This window comes from Arvicola amphibius, chromosome 2 (assembly GCF_903992535.2).
Source record: "Arvicola amphibius chromosome 2, mArvAmp1.2, whole genome shotgun sequence".
NCBI classification, from domain to species: Eukaryota; Metazoa; Chordata; class Mammalia; order Rodentia; family Cricetidae; genus Arvicola; species Arvicola amphibius.
Window position 1 is genome coordinate 140316074 of NC_052048.2, and position 14700 is coordinate 140330773.

The 14700-nt window shown below is 37.3% G+C and overlaps 1 protein-coding gene across 1 annotated transcript in view; it reads left to right on the forward strand.

Moving 5' to 3' along the window:
• Skap2 (src kinase associated phosphoprotein 2) overlaps positions 1-14700 on the forward strand; it is a 160314-nt gene that overhangs the window by 13678 nt on the left and 131936 nt on the right. Inside the window, exon 4 of the mRNA XM_038320137.1 lies at positions 4036-4143. Coding sequence (XP_038176065.1) covers positions 4036-4143 — 108 coding nt within the window. The remainder of the gene's footprint in view (positions 1-4035; positions 4144-14700) is intronic.

A 14700-nucleotide genomic window follows, 5' to 3' on the forward strand; every position in this document is an offset into this window, starting at 1 on the left:
TAGATTCTGCCCTTAAGACTCTATCAGTATTGTTAACTATGCACAGATTTATTTAGAAAGCAGTTTCCTTTGACCTTCTCATTTGTATTATCTAAGCTTATTAATGGCTCACTTTTTAAAAATAGCATGACTGTTAGGTAAGAGGGGTTATGCGTTAGTGTGTCCTTGTGGAGTCGTCAGAATAATGGAGGAGTCAGTCTTGGGGTTTAATTCCCTTTCCTTACCCTTCCTAACAGTATATTTTCAATTGAAAGTTAACTCCATAATGAAATCTGAGCAAATTAAACTCAAGGAGTCCCATTCCCCCGCTCCTCCCTCCTCATGCTTTTCCAACTGTGCTAAAGTGTGTTTGAGATAATGGGGCCCATAATGGTAGAAGCCTGTTTCCAAAGAGTCCCAGAGAAATGATGGCCTTATTTCGAATCTCTGCCTCAGTTTGGTGTGAGTTATGTTTATTATCTGTTGGCTGTAAGTTGGCCTTCTAAGAATAAGAGGAAAATCTTCTGTCATTTAGTGGCTTAAAAATTGAACTTCCCTCAAGAAACTACAAAATAAATGAATAATTCTGTATGTTTCACTGTATATTATTACTTGAGAAATTGGATTGGTTAAATTAACTGATAGAGAATTAGAAATTAATTTGTTTTTACTTGGAGTTATCTCTCCAAGTTTTGTCCTTGATGTTCTTTGTGAGAGAACGATTATTCTCTAAACTGTATTTTAGTTATAATTTCCTTTAAGTTAGCAGCTCTACATATTTATGGATATAAGTGATATTTCAATATGTATATAAAGTAGGCTCTAAATTTTAGGTATATTTGGCTGATTATCTGATTATATTTAAGATAGGGTTGTATTTGACAAAATAGGCAATAAATTGGGCAGAATGCCTTCAGTGGTGATAGAGGTCATGTCTATGCAGTCGCTGTAGGCTGCGTCTGTAGGCATTTAAGAAAATGGTAATTGATTAAAAGCCATGTGAAAGGGATGGCTAGCAGTATTATAAATTTCAAAGTAGTTATCAGGGTCCTAGGCTGCTGTGGTACAATTAAGCCTGGAAGTTGCCACTAAAATGCAGGGACGGGAAGCCTTGGATCATTGTCTTTTAGATGGTTAACTTTATATCGTTAATTAAACTTTTGAAAGTTGTGGGATAAATCAAATGCTTTTCTAGGGAAACAAGAAACAGTATTAATGAGCAACAACCCCATAATTATCCTTGTGAGTACATAACAGGGACACATTCATGTCTTTTCTTTGTGCAATAACTTTTACAAAGAAGTATTTTTAAACTGATCATTAATTTTATGACCACCGAAATGAGATGCAAAATTTATGCTGTTGTCATTGGCACAGGCTCAAGGCACCACGGACATTATGTGTGATTGTAATAGAATGGCTGCCAACTAATGACTCTGCAGACATTACACTCGAGCATGCTTTTCTTTTAGATGTCTGATTAGTCTGTAATGCTTTCAATTATGTCTGTAAATTGTATTGGATACGTTTACCTGATGCCCATTGTTGATTCGAGTTCACCATTTTATTACATAAACACACATTGAACATTTTCCATTTAATTTATAGAAGCCTTTGCAGGTATAGCTATAGATACTTAGCCCTGGGGAGGAAAGATGCTGTGTGCTACTCAACAGCGACCCCTGTGTTCAGTTACAGAGCCTCAGAAGGGAACAGGCTTTCCCCCTTAATTAGATGGGAAGATGGTTGGAAGACAAAATCAGAGGAGGGAGGGTAAAGGGATGGCCCATCTTTGCAATAAAGCCATGCTGAAAAGTAGTGTTCTTTTAGCTTAATGCAGTTTTAAAAAGTGAATGCTCCACACACAGATACTGTATAGATTCCTGTACAATTGGAGCAGTTCCTGGGAGCAGAGGGTGGTGGCAAGAGGTGGTGTAGATGGTGGTGTGGGGAAGACAGTCCCATAGCAGTATTTTCCCACAGCAGTATTTAATTTAGCTTGTCTTTGATAAATACAAATATCACACTGACTTAAAAAATCAATTCTTTCAATAAGGAAGCTGAAGACAATTTCGTTTTCATATATAATCCAAACAGTATTTTTTTTTTTTTTAAAAAAAAAGGTAACCAAAGAGGTCTTCAACATGTCTGTGACAGGTTTTTATAGAACAAATTTTCTTACATCAAATGTTATTGATGTTATGGTTTTTATAATCTTTGTTATATATAGCATATACATACAATATATATTGGTATGTGAACCTATGCATATATGGTCACATACATATATATTAAAATAGATAATAGACATCAAAAGTTAAACTCTTGATTTTTAAAACTACAAGGAAGTTTGAATTTATCTGATCATTTCCATATAGAATGTGAGAATTAAGCCCGAGTATCTGAATTCATGGATTACTTAACTTTATTGTTTATAGTTATAGCACCTGGTATACTGAATGCTAAGTTCTGGTAATGTATATGAAACATTCTGATACCTTAAACATTCAGCAAGGTTTATTTTTTATTTTTTAGTGTGTAAAGTGTCTTCAGAAAATTAATATAATAATTCTTACTTCATTAAAAATAGGGCATAGCAATGAAAAGTAACGGGAAATTCTGTGATCTTTATTATATATCCCATGTACTATCACAACATGCTCAAAATATTTTAGCAGCTCTTCATGAGGCTCCTTTTTATGTTTGTAATCAGCACTGTCTTCATAAGAGAAATAGTTTAGTGTTCTGGAAAGTACCTTGAGTATCCCACGAAAGATGAGATCTGAAGAGTTGGTAGCGTCTGTATGCATTCCTTGGAATTCTAGCTTGGGAAGAGATATTGCCATATTTAGTGTCTCAGTGACAGAGTCGGTAAAGATGATGCGATAGCTGTCTGTGTTCTGCTCTTGTCTCTAGGAGGGATGCCACCATCTGTACGTTTTTGAAGATTAGGTTGATGGTTGCTCATGGAATAGGAACATTATAAGGAAGTAGAAATTAGCATTTAGTTCTTACATTATATAGATAATGTTGTCTTGAAAGAGGCAATGTCTATTCGAAATGTGCAGGAAAATAGGAAGCAGCCATCAAAAGGATGCCAGAGGACGTACACACACATCCCATTGGATGGATGCCAGAGAACGCATATATCCTTTTGGCAAAATTTCCTTCAACTGATAACAGATAGTCTCAGTTATTAACAAATAGCACACTGTTAAGCATATGTTTTTCTGTGTTGTTTAATTCATAAGAAAAATAAGTGTGTATAACTGGGCTTAGCAAATAGCTAATTTGTTTTTTTTTCAAAAAGTATTAAAATACTTTTTAACTAAGTACATGGGGAAAAAAATCCCAGAAGCTTTTATCATGGGGATTAAATATGTAAAGCAAATAGATAAACAATCCCCTACAAACCAACCTAGGATTTGGGAACCAAATAGGAAACAGGCTGCCACTTGAAAACAGTGGCTTACATACCACTGTATGAAAATGGGAAGGGTTTGTAGAGTACCGTGTTTGAATTTAGAGGGATTATATGAGTCTTAAGGCATTTTTCCCCTAATGAAGTCCGCTCTTGAAAATGTAAGTATTTTTAATCTAATATGATCCTGTGGTGACTTTTAATGAAAGCAGCATTCATGTGGCTTTACATAGTCACTTTCTCATTCCGAGTTTTCAAACTATGGAGGAGGTAAAGGGGATTTACTTGAATTTGTGCTTTCCGTTTTTCAGTTTTTATTAGATTACCTTATTTGTCTGGTTAAATCTTTTTTTCTGTTTTTTGAATTTGTAGAAACCTTCTTTATCTTGGAACTGGATCTTTTTGGGTCACAAGTAAGCAGTTGTCTGCTGACCTTTAAACATATTTACTAAGTCATATATATCACGATCCATATAAAATAAAGTCAAACCTGGTTTTACATAGTTCAGAGGATGGTTTGTTTGTTTTTTCCTGTTTCAGGAACTAAATTGAATGGTAAAACTAACTTCTTTTGACAGGGTACCATTATTTTCCATGGGCAAATCCTAAAAGGCATTTCTCTGATTCATTTATAGGTGATGCCGAGGAGGGGGATGAGTATGACGATCCCTTTGCTGGACCTCCAGACAGTGTTTCCTTAGCCTCAGAACGCTATGATAAGGACGATGATGGCCCCTCTGATGGTATGTGATGCTCTACCATAGAATATACTTCTGGCTCTGTCATACAAGACTGCTGCATGCAGAGGGAGGGGGCTTATCAGACCATACAGGCCAGGGTTCCTCACCTCTAACAGAACCTTTCAGGAATGGAAGAGCTCTCTCTAGTGGTCCCAGGGAGGCTTCTTAAGTGTGTAGGTGCTTCTTCCTCTTCCTTTTCTTCTTTTTTAAAAAGGAAATTCTCTCTAATAGAATTTTTAGGCAAGTGCTGGTATTGTTATGGGAAGGTTCTTAGTAACAGTTTGTTGGTTAATTTAATATTATCAGATTCTTGCTTAATATTTGATTGTGCCCCTTAATGATATTTTTGTATTATTTATTATATAAATAATGAAAAAGATATTTGGTATATTTTTTTCTTAAAACTTCATACAAAATGAGTTTGTAAAATATTAAAAAATCAATTATTTCTACATTGCCTTCTCATATTGAGACAGGTTTTTTCTTACCAAATGCCTTTTTACTACACATATTCAGTTTTCTGATTACCACTTAAAGTTGCACCATATTATGCATTAATAGTATGGTGTATGGTATTAATCGAATTAGTATTGAGTTGATTATATTTTAGTGATTTTTAAAATCTATGGACTATTGTCAGAGTTATGAATCTTATTTTTAGGATACAGGAAGTGCCTCCTTTTTGATAGTCAAGTGAATCTATACTCTGGAAACCTCGTAAGAGTGATCTGTAGTTATAAATTAAAAATGCATACCAGTGCATTAGCTATGCATATTAATTTGTGCCACTCATAGTTTCACATAGACATAGAAATGAAGGATGCTTTTTGCCACCATATGATGATCAAACTGTGCAGTTCCGTCTCTAAGTACAATTGCTGAATGAAAATGTGCGTCCTGTCTCAGAACACTCCACATTCTGTGTTATCCGGACCATTCCCTTTGGAAACATAAATTGCTTTTATGAGGTATAAAATTATGTCTATTGCAGAACAGGGATAAGTCAAGTGCATGCATAAGTGATAAACATTCTAACCACTGACTCAGAACAAAACACCCTTTTTTATATCCAGAACTTTGTCCAATGTGTAGCAGTGATAATCGAATCCATTTTCTGTTAACTTTTGCATTTAATTTCTGCTTTTAAAGGGAGAATGCTTCCTGTCTTCTGTCCTTTACAAAGATCCACATTTCTTTTCACCCACACTTGCTGTCCATAACTAAACATCACCCTTTCTGTCCTCATCTTTAGCATTTTATAATTGATAAAATAATATTTTTAGGCAAAATAATGAATTGTTGGTTAAGTTGTACTATTTTAAGACTCATTGCAATTATTTGTTTTGCTTCTCTGTAAAATGTGTGTGTGTGTGCATACATGTATGTGCCTGCACACACACACAGACAGAATGTTTATATTCAAAAGACTGAATATGTTGACTATATTCATGAAGTAGATTTATCGAGTTCTCAAAAATAACAATATATAGGGGCCATTATGTTGAATATAAAACATCTGCAACTTAAAAAGATAATCCAACAGTATCCAGAAATAGTCTAATGAATTTTAGATAAGTGAGTTGTTATTGAATTATAGACTACTTTTATGATTATTGTCTTCTTTCTTAAGAATAAATAATTTTCGGGGAGGGTGAGATGGCCCAGCAGGTAAAGGTGCTTGCTGCTAAGCCTAAAGACCTGAGTTCCATCCCCAGGACTCACATGGTTGAAAGAGAAAGCCAATTCCCACAAGCTGATCTCCAATCTTCTTATGAGTACTGTGGTACATGTGTGCACCACTCCCATAAACAAATGAATGTAAAGCAAATTTAAAAAATTATCATTCATGTGCTTTCAGAATCAAAATATAGAAGAAATAGATTGATGTGAAAACCTGTTAAAAGACATTTAATGGCATGTTTGTGTGCAGCACCGTTTCTTTTGTTAAATATCTGTGCTTATTTACTAGAGCTCAGCAATTCTTGAGCGGATTAGACATTCTGCTTTTATTTTGGTTCACTTTGATATGTTAGTAATAGGATTGCAGCAGCCTTACATTTTCTTGCTACATGGTAGGCGAATTTTTAGACAGTCACTGGACATTTATGCCAACATATCATCTCATTAGTTTGCTTTTTAAAGCAGCTTAGATTTTGTCTGTGTTCTCTTTGATTTGTGGAGTATAATTTCCTTTTCTACAATCAGTCTAATGATGTGCTAATTACAAAAATGCATTTAACAATAACTATAGCTAGTTCAGCCATTGTCAAGTCAGGTTGTAATTTTGTCCTTTTGACTTTTACCTTATGGTAGGCACTAACAGTATCTGAATGTTGATGGATTATAAACTCTAAGCATGATAATGTATTTTTCATAGAGTTAATGTAATTTTCAAGGTACCGCAAAGGTCAAACCTGCACATCTCTGAATTCTAAGTCTGCCTTTCCCTTTAATATTTCTTTTTCTCTGTTCCTCTGGTTCAAAAGTTCACCCAGTTCCCAAATGGCCACCTAATTTTCCAGTTATTCCCTCAAGCCATATGTGTTTTGGTTTCTTTATGGTTTATTAGGTACTGTAGGAAAGTAGCATAAGTTATATCTTCTAATGAAATTCAAACACACTTCAGTGATGCTTCGACTTGATCGCTGCTAGCAATTAAATCACAGCCATGGAGAAAAACGCAAGGTCTCACCAAGTCCAGACACCCTATCGACACTGAATGGGCTGAAACAGAAGCAAAAACAAGATCTTCAAACCCTGCCAGACATGCTGTTTCCAGAGTGCCTGCTTTTTTTGTTGTTGTTTGGTGGTTTTTTTTTTTTTTTTTTTTTTTTTTTTTATTGGCCAGCTGCCTGATGGATAGCAAAATCATAACTTGCTCCATGCTAACAGGCAGAGTTCACATGTAGGTTATTGAGAGCTGATAAAGGGTTAGATGGAGTTTTGATTTTCGCATTGGACCTTGCTACACCAGATTAATGGAATTTCAATGAGAGACCAGAGAAGCCACAGCTTTGTCAGAGAAACAGATGGAGATTCTATAGTCACGTCTGCTCATTAATAGTAGTTGTGTGAAAGGTGCTCTTTCCTCTATACAAACGAGTTGATAGAATTGATTTTTGAGTGGTACATTGAAAAAAAAAACCACTTTATTGATGACTAGACTTGTAGCATAAATAATGACAGATTTTTATATAGTTTGTAACATAAGGATGTACTTTGTGATTTTCTCTCTTTGGAAACACATTTTACTTTTATTTTTTTTAAAAGAGAAATATATCTTGAGACCAGCAGCTAAAAAGGAGGAAATGCCATGCTAAAAAAGAATAACAGGCTATGTTTTATTTATAAATGATTGCATGGCTGCTATCAGAGCTGCATTTTGATATGGTAACATCCAAAAGAAAGCAGTTTCTCTTTATGAGCTTCTTGTCTTTCTTTTTTTGGAAGATCAAAGATACAAGTTAATGATTATTTTGGTATCATTGTAGATTACTCTTACAAGTTTAATCTAATCCCGTGGCTGGAGATATGCTGGGGTGCTAATATATACATTCAGTGATCAGATAAAGTTAGAAATAATTAGGCCAAAAGCTTCAGGGGTTCTCCTTATTGAACACACAGTGCAGCGTCTGTGCGCTGAAGTAGTGCGTGTAGAGTAGCTGTAGTCACCGTACAGTGACTTGGTGTCCACTCTGCCGTGAGGCGGTTTCTCATTTCTTTTCATTGTTTGTGAAAGGAGGCCTCTAGCCATAGGGCCTCACAGCAGATCTCCGAGGTGAGGTGGAAGAATTCACTAGGCTGGAAGACATATATTGGCTCTGCTTGTCAATGATAGGTCGAAGGGTCCCCGTGGGTATTTGTTACAAATCTGAGTGAGGGCCAGACCATAATCTCTTCATGGATAAGATTCTAGAAGCTCTAGGGTGAGAATGTAGGAAGCTAAAGTGAAACAGGAGTAGAGAGGAGCCTCTGTGTGTCTCTTCCTAATTAGAATTCCCAGTAAAATAGGCGACGGAGAGCTCTGAGCAGTGGCCACTCAGCTATGCACCATGTACACTAACATTTGTCTAGGAAGGGATCTAGTCCTTAAAACTTGGAATAGAAAATAAGAAAATGGCTAAACTATTTTGATCATTATTTATGACAGCAAATAACATTTTTTTCCTTTTTTCATATACCATCCCTTAAGAAGCTTAAGTACATAAAAAATTATAAAATACGCATGCTACTTGTTCTAAAAGACTACTTAAAAAAGTGATGTTCTGGGCCAGCAAGATTGCTCAGTAGTTAAGGCACTTGCTGCCAAGCCTGATTATCTGAGTTTGATCCTAGGAACCCACATGGTGGAGATACCTGATTGCTATGAATTGTTTTCTGACCTCACAGGTGCTGAGGCACACATGCATGTACATGTGCACACAACTGTAGTTAAAGATTTTTAAAGGATGCTATGTAGGATTGTATAAATAATGAACTTTCACATTCATTTAACAACGTGAGCTTCGATGTAAACCCATCTACATGCACAGCATCAATTGTATGACGCTTTTGAGGACGACTTTTTTCCACATGAAAACCAGTTGCAGCACTAGCCAGTCCTTACAAAGTCAAGCAATAGTTGCTGTACTCCTTTCAGGGTGTCCCTAGACAATGAAACAATGTTTATAACTAGAAGAAAAATTCTTTAAGATAGCTGTTTAGGTTTTTTGTTTTGTTTTTACCATAGTACATGTGTTTTTGATATCTAAAACTGTATTTTTTATTAATATGAGAATTTAGTGATCAACTGGGGATTGAGCCAAGGACTTAAGTGCTGATAAGTTAGATGGCCATTGAACATTGGTCTCTATCCTTCACCACTTCAGTCACAGTCTGAAAAGGATTTGTTCTCGGCCCTGCTACGATGGCAGACTCCATGGAGAAGTAAGCTGTCCCCTGTGTGTTTCCTTGTGTGTCCAGTGCTGTGTCATTGTACCACTCCATGTGATCTAATTGGGGTAGCAAGAGAATGAATTAAAAACAGACAGACATGGAAAGCTGGAACTGGAGGGTCTGGTTCTCTGGAGGAGAAACTGAAGTACTCTGGAAGTTCAGTGTGTCTGTTATACAGTGTATTGCAGTTTTCTGAACAATGAGGTGGGGTTATTGCATTCAGATAAACCAGGAGAGGGTTTATGGTGTACAGCTGGATCAAGGAAGTATGTTTAGCTGATCTCAGTAGGAGCAGTCTCTGTAAGGGAGCAGTCTTTGGCCACGAATATCTGGGGAGAAGAAAGCTATGGTGGCCATTTTCAGCACACACAGGGACCAGAGAAAGACCTAACCATACCTCTGAGCCTTACCCTTGGGGATGGGAAAGCTTTGCCTATTTCTCATGGGTCTAAGGCCATGGGGCCCCTGACAAACATGAGCACACAGGACTTCACACTCTTGGGCCTTTCCACTTTCCATAGTCTATTGCTTCTGAAGATTTCCCTCTGAATGGAGAGCCTGACTGGGGCTGGGAGCAAAGTGCTGAAGAAACAGGCCTGGTAGCTTGTGTATGCGGCACCTTGGTCAGGACCAGAGGTGGAACTATGCTTTTATAATCGCCACATTAAGGACACATTCTTAGGGGAGTGCAGGTCTGCAGTTCATTCCGTTGCAGGGCTTTGGGGCTGTCTGTTCTTCTCCAGTGTTGGGATGAGAAAGTCTGCAGTCTGGCGTCAGAGCTCTTACCGGGCATTCTCTTGAGGGATTTGAACTTCTGACAGAGAGAGGTTCAGGATTTATTTCAGTCCCACAGCAGCCTTTGTTGCGAGCCACTTGTGACAATGAGCCCAAGAGTTCTTCCTGCGCTGGTTGCAGTTCTTCAGTGAATGGCCCTTCTCCTTGTCCTGTTAAGTGTATGGTCCTTCAGGAAAGCATGTATCCACTTTCCTTGGTGCTCTCCTGGATTTGGTGTCTTCTGTTGTCTCTTCATTTCAGTTCAGTTTCGTCTGTTTTCTAGTTGTTAGCAATTACTTATGAAAAAAATGAACTCATGACTCTATTTCTTTATTATTGCTGATATTCTTTGTTCTTTAAAAACAAACAGATGAGAGATTGAGAGTGTAGCTCAGTGGCAGAGTGCTTGCCTGACATGAATAGGTTCTGTGTTCCATCTCCAATACCGAACAAATAAACATAAAAGGACTATCAGGAGAACCTCAGAAGTCAAGGAGACAGGGCTGGTAGGAAGTGAAGCTATTGGTAGGTCTGTACTGTCATTCTTAGTGGTAGGAGGAAGCTGCTTCATCCTGCATTTTATAAGCAATGTTTTTAAGTAGTTTATTGGGAAAGACATAAGCTCCCTGGTCACCAGTTGGAGGTCCACAATTTTTGTCATTACAGCCTTAGCTGTAGTCACTTCAAATAAATGCAAGCTTTCTGGAAGAACTTAGATTCTATTAGCACTAACCAAAAACTATCCCTTCTAAAACAACTGCAGTATGCCATATTGCGGATACGCTGGTAAGACAGTAATTATTTTAAGCAAACATTCAGAAATGGAAATGCGTTTTAGTAGGTACATTATAGAAGAACCTAGAGTGATAGAATTTAGTTAGGCTAAAAGGATAGAAATGAGTGGAGGAAGACTTATTTTCAGATAAACCAACGGGATATGGTACAAGAAGAAAGCATACTGAAAATGAACAAGCTGAGGAACCAGCTGAAAGACTGACATGCTTGAGGATGCTCAGAGGAGAATAGACAGTGAGGATTGAGCAGAGAGGCATGCAAAGACTCAAAGAGATCCTCCTGCCTCTGCCTCTTGCATTCTAGGAGCAAAGGTGCTTTCCTTTCTCTGAAGATATACATAAAGTAATTCGTACATGTAGATTTATTTATTTATTTATTTATTTATTTATTTATTTGTTTGTTTGTTTGTTTGTTTATTTGGAATTGCCAGACTTTTTCCAAATGATTGTACCGCTTTCTTTGTCTCCCAGCAGTGTATGAGGCTCTGCTTTCCCTCCAACTGCCCTACAGTTGTTAGTATCTTTTTGTTTGTTTTTTTTTGAGGCAGGGTCTCTCAACATAGCCCTGGCTGCCCTACTCACTTTGTAGACTAGACTGACCTTGAACTCAGAGTCGACAGTCTCCCTCTGCCTTCAGAGCTCTGGATTTAAAGGCATGGGACCCCACTCCTGGCCCACGTGAGTGCAGCATTCTTAGTGGAAGTTTGTTTTGCTTTTTCTTCTGGTGACTACCGATGTGGACTAGCCTTTCATGCATTTGTTGGCCATTTGTATGTCTTTGGTAAATGCCGATTATGTTATTTTCTCACTTTCAAAAGTAGGTTCTTTTATTGCCAAGTTCTGGGTTGTTTATATTGTTTTTCCTAAGAGGTAAAAATTTATTGATTACTATATTTTTAAAATACCAGTCCTGTATGTGTGTGTGTGTATATGTATATATATATATATATATATATATATATATATATATATATATATATATATATGCATGCTCTGGAAATATTGTATTTAAATCTTGGATTGACAATTCACTTTCTTGTTGATATAGTTGGGACATAACAAGCTATTTATTTATTTATTTATTTATAGACATGTTTTCTCTGTGTGGCCTTGGCTATCTTGGAACTTGCTCTGTAGGTCAGGCTGGCCTCAAACTCACAGAGATCCGCCTGTCTCTATCTCCTGAGTGCTGGGATTAAAAGTGTGTGCCACCACTGCTTGGTGAATTTTGAAATTTTTAATGAAGTTTAATTTATCTGTTTGCCTGTATTATTTGTGCTTTTAGTGTCATGTCTAGGAAATCTAATAGACTTAACATGTTACTTGTTTTTAAAAAAGATTTTTTTGACTTGAGGCTAAAGTGATTTACTGAAACACTGAGTTCTGCTGTAGGAGACGGTAGGGCTGTAAACAGTCCCTGCTTTCCCGTGTCTTTAATATCACTGCCCTCATTTCTAGAATTGTCATGTTTGTGACTTGTCAAAGCAACTGTTTGCTACATTACAAAATATAAACACAAGGTTCCTCTACTTCAGTTTTACTTGGATACTTTATTAATGAGAACATGTAGTCTGCAGATTATGTGGCAAACGTAGTGTCTTTTCTGGGCAAGGCTTTTTTCATGCTCTATTACAGAGGCATACTGGGATCATAATTTTGAAAAAGTTGTTGCTGCCTTTAACTTTCAAAAAAGAAAGTAAGTTTGACTCTTTGCACTGATCTCTTCATCCTTCAATCACCAGTTATCAAGCTGAGCAAGCTTGTCAGGCAAGGGACCTGCGACACAGAAACGTAATGGGAAGTGTTGGGATATCACTGTTCAGTGTGTGGTCTGAGGCTGGACCTGCTCTGTGAGCTGCATGTGACAGTGTAGATAGAACAATCCAGAGTGAGCAGCAGAAGCATCGCCAGCAGTCTGACATCTGTTTCATCCAAGTGCATAGCCACCCCTGCTCTAGTAACTCATGTTTTATTGGTTCACGAAGGTGTTAGTTTGTGATTTTAGGAAAAGAGGTGGGGAAACTAGACTCAGAGAGGATTATCACAAGAATGCTGAAATATTACATTCTTCTTTTTTTGAGTTCTGTATCTTTTTCTGTGTTTTCTCTCATAGTCATAATTACGTTTCAATTTAAATATGAAGTTTATTTTCACTGTGGAAAAACTTTAGGGATTCTAATTTTATATTTATTGTCAAATATATATTCAGATTCCAAAGTTTTAATTAGATATTTAATTATATTTTCATGTGAAAGCCAAGGGATGGGGAGTCTCAAAGCTTTTCATTTGCAGCATCTAGAGAAAAAGATAATATAATTTAAATGTTATCTAGTTCTTTTTACTACCTAAACAGAAGCATAAAGCATCATTACTTAGAGATGGTCAGAAAGTAGTTTCTTCTCGGTGGCGTGTTTTTGCTCCAGCGTGTGTGACTGTCTGCAGAAGCTCCTCTCTACTTCCTAATACTGCTTGTGAGCTGTTCTCTTTTGAACCTCTTCATCACTTTCTTTAACACTAACAGAGGTTAATAAAAATAATATTTTAATATCAAGAACTAGCAAAACGTTTTACCATGGGGAAAAGAAATACAAATACATTTCTTTCATTGAATAGGACTTGTTTTGGTATTGGTACCCTGGGACCTATTTCCTGGAATATATGTATGCTGCAAACATCTAATATGCTTAGAATAGGATTTCTTTTCTAAAAGAAAATATGCCTTAGAAGAGATAAGGAGTTGATTTTTTTTAAAATATAGGAAGTAAGAAAAAGTAACAGTGTTGTACATTTTAGGCAGAGTGTTATATGGAATAAAAGTTTAATTCAGTAGATTTTACTGTAAGGGTAGGCTGAGAAGAGTAAGATGATTAATAAAATATCCCACTGACTTTAAAGACCAAAAAGCAAACATAATTCTGTATTATTTTATTCATGAGAGAAGGATACACTTGGGATTTTGCTTCATACCTATCTAGATCCAGGTAGGAACTCGGTTGTGGTGAACGTTCTGATTCACATCCTGCTTTTCTAGACCTGACTTCCTGTAGGAGACTGTTCCCATAGGGTGTCATAGCAAAAACCATCTCTAACAGCCTCCAACAGCTTCTTAGATATTTTCTACTAGCTTACCAGTTCCAACAAAGAGAAATCTCTCAACTGCTATTGTTGAAATCTATGCCTTGGCTTCTGTGTTTAATCTGAGTCCATTTCTATGGTGTCTATGTATGTGGGCCGGGACTGGGTCAGTGTCCCACTCCAGCCCAGCAGGATCTGCATGAGGACAGGGGGAGGTGCCATTGTCGGAAGGAAAACTGAGACACTCTTAAGAAAAGAAGCAGCAGTTTAGAGCAGGCAGAACCAAAAATCTGCTGCAGGGTAGACATCTGAAAGTATAGCTAAACAGAGAGGTTGTCAAAGCTGTGCAGAGAAGAGACCCGTGGCTGAGGTAGATGGTGCGCAGCTCTTTCATGTTTAGTCAGCAGTGCGTCTTTCAAGCTCTTCAGAGAAGATTGTTTCTGAAGCAGTGGCGTAAAATAATGTTATATGCGAAAATTCAAAATGACTTATATAGGGAGTAGCTGGAGGCAAAAGAAAAAAGTCAGGCTGTCTAGACTGACTCATTTTGCGTCTGTATGGGCACATACGTGTGTATGTGTATATGTACTGCCCTCCTGCAGATTCAGCCTGGGGTCCCCAAAGCAATGTGACAAGTGCTCGACTGAGCTCCTCTCCGGCCTGGCTATTTTCATGAAACCTTCAGACCTTCCCTGAGGGCCAGCTTTCAGCTCAGCCACGCTTGTTTTCTTTTTACACTTCATATCACAGCACTAGCCTGTAATCCCAGGGCTAAGAGACTGAAGCAGGAAGGTTGCCCTAAGTTCAAGGCCAGCTAGGGCTGTTTGAGCTAGGCCCTGCTCAACAAAACAAAACAGGAAGCAACTGAACTGCTGTTTGGCTGTTTTCCTCTTTCTAGTACATGGTGGGAAGCATCACTCTTAGCTTTTGGCACTGACACAAATGCAGAACTGTAGCAATTAGAGATAAATTAAAATTAGAA